Source organism: Juglans microcarpa x Juglans regia, chromosome 4D, assembly GCF_004785595.1.
Source record: "Juglans microcarpa x Juglans regia isolate MS1-56 chromosome 4D, Jm3101_v1.0, whole genome shotgun sequence".
In the NCBI taxonomy this organism is placed as follows: Eukaryota; Viridiplantae; Streptophyta; class Magnoliopsida; order Fagales; family Juglandaceae; genus Juglans; species Juglans microcarpa x Juglans regia.
The window spans coordinates 9,300,928-9,308,695 of NC_054600.1; the positions used below are offsets into that span (position 1 = coordinate 9,300,928).

The window sequence follows — 7,768 nt, forward strand, 5'->3', positions numbered from 1 at the left end:
TTTTTCAGAGTTTGAAATTTGGATAAATTGGATGATTACTTATTAATTATTACTTATTAGGGATTTTACTGATTAGGAATTGTTTTAAATTTCTTTATCTCTATTTTTTTTTTAATTTTATTACTATGATTGATAATCTTGTTTCGCTTGTTTGGATGGATATAGAAAGTTTATATTCTTTTGTAGTAAATCATTTTATTCAAATTTATTGTATATAAATAATTTTCTTTTTATAATTATTTTATTTTCCTTTCAAGTTCTTTTTTGGTATTTTTGGACCTAAAATTGGATAAAATGTTAGTGGGCGAAAAATTATAAGATTTAGGATTGGGCTATTGGCCCATTTGGTACTGTGGGGGACCGAATGGACCGACCGAGACCAAACCGAAAGGGACCAGATTGGACTGGTCCCACTGTCTATTCGGTCTAGTCCAGGGTGGAAAAACCCTGGACCGAATAGATCCGGTCCTGTCCACAAAACCTCCTACAGAATGACCGGACCGAATTCACTCCTAGTCCTATTTGAGTCTTGTTAGTACACTAATGCCGCACCATCTAGCAACCTCATTGGATGTAGAAACCTCTCGCGGGATGTTAAAAACTCTTTAAAATAGGTCCTTAAACAATCATTATAGCCGCAACATGAAGCTAATGCAAGGTTCGGGAAGATAAGAGAGAAGAGAAGAAGATGTGGAATTTTAACAAAAATCAAATCACATAGAATGTAGTGCATACAAAATTAGGACAAATAAAAATGAGTAATGTTAGGTACAAGTCTCAAATAGACAAATTTCATACAAGCTCTTTATAAAAAAGTGGATCTCACTAATAAAAAATAATTTTTTTACACTTTTTTAAAGTGAAGTCTACTTTTTTATAAAGACTTACGCATAATTTATCTATTTGAAACTTATACACATCATTTTTTAATAAAAATAAACGGTCAATGGATCCAATCAATTTCATTTGGACCCATGTTCCTTCATCCTCGGCTTGGCCAAGGAAGCAATGGGTAGACCAAACAATTTTGAAGAAAGAGGCATTGTAGTAAAGTATTTTAAAAAATTGTCACAGTAGATTTTCACATCTTTTTTCACTAGATCCTTAGTTAGGAATGATGGAAGCATAACTGGATACATAAATCTGAAAATCAAATTGTAGCAGCCGCTCATTGGAGGTAGTAGTGGCGATGGGGCGTGGTGCATATGTGCCAATAGTGGTGGGACGAAATAACCCAAATATAAAAGAGGCAGAGAATCCAATTGTATGGCACGTGGCAGCTAAATATTGGAATTGGCATTGGCACGTGGAGAGAGCGCTTGACCTTGGAGGCACGTGTGGTCCATGCACTAGTAGTTCGAAAATCGGCGACCGGCAAACATGGTGGTCGGGCACGTATAGTGGTCTGGTGGCTGGAAGGCAATAAAGTGCAAAATGCTTAAACTACCAGTGGTGGAGAAGCGAGTGCAGAAGGGAAGGGAGGGAGGATTCCTCCCCTCCGGTGGAGAGGGTCCGCTGGGGTTTTTTACCCCAGAGAAGATGGAGAGAAAAACTAGAGAGTGCTGAGAACTTTTAACCGGGTAAATGATACCCTTAGAAGTTAGTACAGACAGGTAAAGTCATCGTAATCCTACCAAAGGCTCTAATTCCAAAAGAAATGGGCAGCAGCCAGCTTGACAATATGCATAAATTTACGGATTTACCAGAGAAAAGAACAAAAGAAACACAATATGCATTCATTAAATACAATCTTCTGGCTTAATTAGGCATATTTGTTAACGATAAATGTCCTAGACCTTTTGATTTTTAAATACAAATAAAAACTTCATTTTTTTATATTGAGGTGAGAAAATCGCGGAACAAAAATGTGAGAAAAGGAGTGGTGGTACATGAAAATAAAGGGCAAGCCGGCATTGAGCTCTGTAGACAAGGTTACATGTGAGAGCTTTAGCCGTATAGGGCTGGACCTCTGACCGAGACTTTATGGTACAACAATGAGATGAGAACTCATTTAAACCTGCCAAAGAAGATGAGCATCAACTTAATGGGATGGAGCTGGCATTCAATAGAGCATAAAAACCTAATCTCGACTGAGCAATTTCTAGTTCAAGAACTTGACATCAAAATATAAAGATAGGAAATAACTTTAAAAAGATATCAGTTGTTTAGCTGATGGCTTCATTTATCAAGATTGAAGCTCTCAAGTTATGCAGCAAGAACTTACCTAATAACTCAGAAAAAGGCTGAGGTTTTGTCTTCATTTATTTATTTGTTTTTACTAAAACAAGAAATCAATCCAATATTCTCCAGCAACAAAATTACTGCAATTCTAAACTGATTTCTTTATGAGTTTCAAATTTGAAATGATATCACATGCATGAATCAGAAGTTCCCCAGTGCACCACATTACATCTCCTCTCATTTTCTTCAAAAGAACCAGAGGATCATAAACTGCTGAAATAGGCCGTCCAGTGTATGCCAAGTGGGCTTGTAAAGGAATGAAACTAAAGAAACTTCACACACACTTATTGGACACTCAAATTTTACATTTTCAGATGTAACAATAAAAGTTGAGTTCGTATCTAACAAATGTGCCCTCTTTGATAAGGAAACACGTATTAGCAAGGGCATGTAGACTAGGTCAATATTTGCTTCTTTTGCTTCTGTTTTGGCAATACCGATGATGCAACAAGTTAAATTCAGAGTTTTGTCATTTTTTTTATTGGCACCAGGTGTTCGAGAATAGCGTCCCGACTAATCCTAGGGGTGTACAGGCCCTCAGTAAGGAGTTTCCCGCAAGTGCACATAGGGTAATTCAAGGGAAAAATTTCCCAGTCTGATGGCCCCTAAAGATTGTGTTGGGTTTTAGACTTATAAATTATAAAAATATTTACTATTAAGTAAAAAATAATGTGAACCATTGTCATTGTTCAATGTGTTGATTTGGTTGTCAAGATTTAAATAAAAAGGTGCAATGATGACTTGAACCAATGCATGCCTCTTAGGGATAGGAGCCTTAACCGCTTGGCCACCAAATGAGGGGTTGTGCCTTTTGGTGAATTAGAAACTTTTTTAATGTATTCTTTGGGCTTTGGCTTTTTTATACGGGTTCAAAGATTTCTTTTTGTATGCACTGACAAGAAGATTAACGGGAGAACTGACGTTCTTGAGAGTAAACTGTCAAGAAGCCTAGTGTATGTTAAGATTTGGAGGCGGCGGAATCTACTCAATGGAAAGCGTCCATCACAACGTGCCTCAATACCAGGTTCTCTCTTTCTAATTTTTTCTTGTTATTTTTACATATTCTCTAGTTTACAAAGTGTTTACATATATATATATTATTATCCAAATTTTTCCCAACAGATTGTTTGCACTCAAGGGGATTTGAACCTTAGACCTGGGGAGAAGCATACCCCCAAACCCAAGGCCTTTACCACTTGAGCCAACCCCTAGGGGTTTGTCTTTTATTATAACACAAGTTTTCGTGTCAAATCCTTCAAGTAAAAATCCTGAAAAAGTCTTATGGTCTATATGTCAATTCCAACCACAAAGTCTAGGACCTAATGATGTCATCTGCAAGATACACATCTCAATTTGTGGTTTGTGGAAGCCATATTAGTAAAAAGAAGCACCCAGAAGGAGCTTTAACATTTATAACACCAGCCTCTCATGCTCAAGTATTATTTTTCATTTTTAATATTGGGAAGTTATTGGCACTAGTTGTAGCTAAGCAAGACAACGTGATACTCAAATAGATAGTTTTTAGTTTTTTATCAACTTCATTTTTGTCAAGCATCCCCAAGTGGATGCAACACGTTTGGATTCATAAATGAGCTAAGATGAGTTGAGATGATTTTAGATGAGTTGAATAAAATATTGTTAGAATATTATTTTTAATATTATTATTGTTTTGGGATTTGAAAAAGTTGAATTGTTTATTATATTTTGTGTGAGAATTTGAGAAACTTGTAATGATGAGATGAGATGAATTGAGGTGAGTTTTGAATCCAAACGGGATGTTTCGTATCTTCCAAAATATGCTCAAGTCTAATCTAAAAAAACACTTATATACTAATTGAAAATGAATAAACTAACAATTGCTTAATTAGTTAATTATCTATTCAGGGTATACATAATTACCTTCAACTCGATTGCTCAGATTTTGTACTCGTTTATGTGCAACCATTTAGTAGCTGACCACTTGTTCCCCTTAATTACAGGGCAACCACCTGAGCAAACAGAAGAATTAAACGTGTCATTAATAGTTGTATGAAAACCCCACATACAGTGAATAATGATTAATGTATTCAAATAAGAAGATGATTCCAAGGCAATGCATTAGTACACAGAAGGGACGTGCTATTCACTAGTCAAGGCAATTGGCCTGGAAATGACTGAAAACCGAAGTATCCACTTTCAACATCCCAATAATTAACAATGATAACTAACCATGTAAACTTGATGGATCTAAAGTGGCATCAGGGTTCATGCTCCAGAAGAGCAGAGCATCGCCCATCTTTGGTTTAACAGAAAGTCCTTCTTTCCCGCAATCAGATAGCTCATTCCACCAAGGCACGGAGCTAAAATTCCCTTGGCCGCAGGAAACACCGTCTCACCACCTTCTTCAACGTCTGAGCTGTATCATTACAGAAAAGGAGACATTACCTAAAGAAAATAGTTTGGCCTCCAACAAATGCACGAGTCAAGAGAGTTTAGAGTGCAGAAATATCATGTCACTTACAGATACATAAGAACTGTAGCCATCCGCTGACCCCCATTTTTGGTGTTGAACTCATCTAGGAAATAGTCAAAGTGAGGCTCATATTTTTGTCCAACTTCATAGTGGAGTATTTGAAGTCCTTCCCCATGCTCTGCTTATGAACATTTATGTATAACATCAAAACAATCAAGAGATAAGCTAATGCCAAATAAACACCAAATGCCACTCTTTTTTCCATTCCTTTGTTCTTCCAAAGACAATATCAAGGATGAAGGTTTACAGCCAACATTTGGAGCACATTCATTCAATTTTAAAGAGGGACTTCTCAAACCTAATTCCAACCTTTTCATCTTCAGGCAGAAATATATCAAAATTTAACTATTCCTGAATTTCTCCCTACCCAAGAGAAAAGTCAAAAGCTGATTTTCTTCCATGGAAAAAATGCTATTGTCAAGAGACAAAGAATGACAAAAACCAAAATACTGGATATTGTAATGACTGGACCACAAACCATAACCAAAGAAGGCAAGTGCTTCAGAAAATTGACACGAAAAGAAATTATTAAGGAATTTAAACAAAGATGAAACAGACACACATTCTCACTAAGAAATAGATTAAGAAGCATAGGCAGCCCAACCTACATACCTACAGGTAAAAAGGTGAAACCAGCAATCCTCTTCTCAATGTTTCTAATTAATTTATCACGTCCTCTAGCCAGAAATGTTCCAGAGCTTGTACGAACCCTGCAAATGAAGGTAATCCGGGGTAATACATCTGAGGGGAAAACAGCAAAGAAATAAAAAGCAAAAGAATGAAGAGAAGGGCAAAGAAAACTTCCGTCATCAAGATTAAATGCAGAAGCAATGAGAAAAGGCTGGTAAGAATTGCATACCGACTATCTTTACTCTTTCCAGTTTCACTGTCAACAACTGTTGATTTTTCCATGTGAGGCTTCGCAAGACTGATTAGATACTCACACTCCTCCTTGGTCTGCCCAAATTAGGAAACCATTTTCAGCATTTGGCAAACTTTAGATTACACCCAGATCAGTTCCTGATCAAGATCAAACTTATCTAACAGAAAATGCATGTCAGAAATATTCTAAGACCACCCACCTGTGGGTAGCCCAAGTGGTAAGGGCAAAACTTGTGTGCATGAAACCCATGTCACAGGTTCGACTCCCTCTGGGATCAAATTGTGATTTAAGTAGGAGGCCACGGCAGTGGGTTGCTGTGCTAGTCTCCCCAGAGGTTTAGGTTCCATGGGTGAGTCCTAAGGGCTCTGCCATAGGGTGGTTCCCCCGTTATCAAAAAGAAATTCTAAGACCACATACAACATAATAAGACTCCAACCCTAACAAGAACATATTTTTTATTACTCATAGGTAGCTCAAACTGAGCTCATATCTAAATTTTTTACAACAAATACCCGAAACATTCAGCTATGCACTAGCACCTTAATGGATAAGCTTTTTTTATTATTCCTGAACTCATCTATGAGCCCTTACTTCTTGAAAACCTATGCTCATGCGTTTACATTTTGTATATGTGATACTATAGTTAAAAATTCATAGTTCCATCAAAATATTTTTATTCATTAACAATCTTACTACATTCCAATAAGGTGCATTCTACCAAATCCCGCATGTTTTCCCATATAATCCATCTATAAAACTGCAGATCGAATTGCTGAAATAGAAGAAATACTTTCCTTATTAATGAGTTTTTAATTCTATTTTTCTTCTTTATCCTTTCTTTGATTTTTTTTTTTTTTTTTTTTTTTGTTCTTGTTTTGTTTTGGTCTCTCAGTGTATTAAGCAGATATCGACAACGAAAATGGCATATACTTGAATGAATTCCAACTCACATGAAAACGCATTATCTTTGTCGTTGTAATCAATATAAACTAAGGAAAACATAATCAGAAACGAATTATGAAACGTGATCCGCAAGTTCCAGGAAATATAAATAATAAAAAGCTCACCAAGAAATTATGGTAAACAAAAGCTCTAGGCTCCCAGGAGATCAATTCCATCCATTGCTCCCCTATTTCCTCATCTGCATCAATCCTACAAAAAAATGGAAAGTTGGAAACCAAATAAATCACGGTAATTTACCAACTTCAAAAAAATAAAGTGGAAGAGAATCAGAATTCAAAAACCAGAACCCACCTATCCATCGTGTTCCGTACAATGGTGCTGAGATCGTTGGCGGCCTTTGGCGAATCTCCACCGGAAATGCTGGGAATCGAGAGGATTCCGAGAGCGAGGAGGATGAGAATGACGCAGGTGAACATGACGAGCATGGTGAGAGCCATAGCTGAAGACGACGACTTCCGAGGCGGTAGGCGGGAGTACCTCGGCTTCACCATTGTTTGGGGAAATCCTAGAAATCGATCTCGAAGAAGATGGACTAAAGCAAGATCTGAAGCTCTAAAAGAGACGCAGAGCTACAACACTATGCGCTTTTTTTTCAACCTCCTGCAACAAAAAGTCCAATACGGGTTTTCGCTTCAGTACGATTAATCTGTTAATTTGATTTTTTTTTTTTTTTATTCCACAATTTTATAAATATGATCAGATTTATAGATTTGATATCTTTTTCAAATAATCGGTTAAATATTATATATATATATATATATATTTTACATTTGAAATTTTGAAAATCAGTAAATTTTATTTATAGGATGAGATGCATCAGCATGTCTATAACTTTATAACTAAAAGTTTGTTTATATAGAATCTAATTTTTTCTTTTAAATAGAATGTATAGTTTGAAGAAGAATAGAAATTATATTTGTAATTATGAAATGCACAAGCGCTGTACACTAATTTTAAAAAAGTGAATAAATATGAGACTCACATTAAACATTTAATTTTTTAATAGTGAAATACAATTTATGACTGTATTTAACATTATTTAATTTTACTTATCATCTATTTTATCATCATTCTCTCAACACTATATCATCTGGCATCAAATGATTGGCTTGAAAATTGGACATAATAACATCAAAAAGTTCAAGTGCTATTTAGAGTCTATTAGTAAT

General features: G+C 35.9%; 1 protein-coding gene across 1 annotated transcript; it reads right to left on the reverse strand.

Annotated features, from left to right (window-relative positions):
* Window positions 1-1,717: 1,717 nt before the first annotated feature.
* Window positions 1,718-7,250, reverse strand: LOC121261550 (probable prolyl 4-hydroxylase 10). The gene is given in 9 exon segments (XM_041163977.1): window positions 1,718-2,017; window positions 4,141-4,229; window positions 4,450-4,590; window positions 4,593-4,636; window positions 4,742-4,871; window positions 5,366-5,463; window positions 5,613-5,710; window positions 6,704-6,788; window positions 6,891-7,250. Coding segments are annotated over 8 exon segments (870 nt in total). The 5' UTR covers window positions 7,091-7,250; the 3' UTR covers window positions 1,718-2,017; window positions 4,141-4,155.
* Window positions 7,251-7,768: the final 518 nt, after the last annotated feature.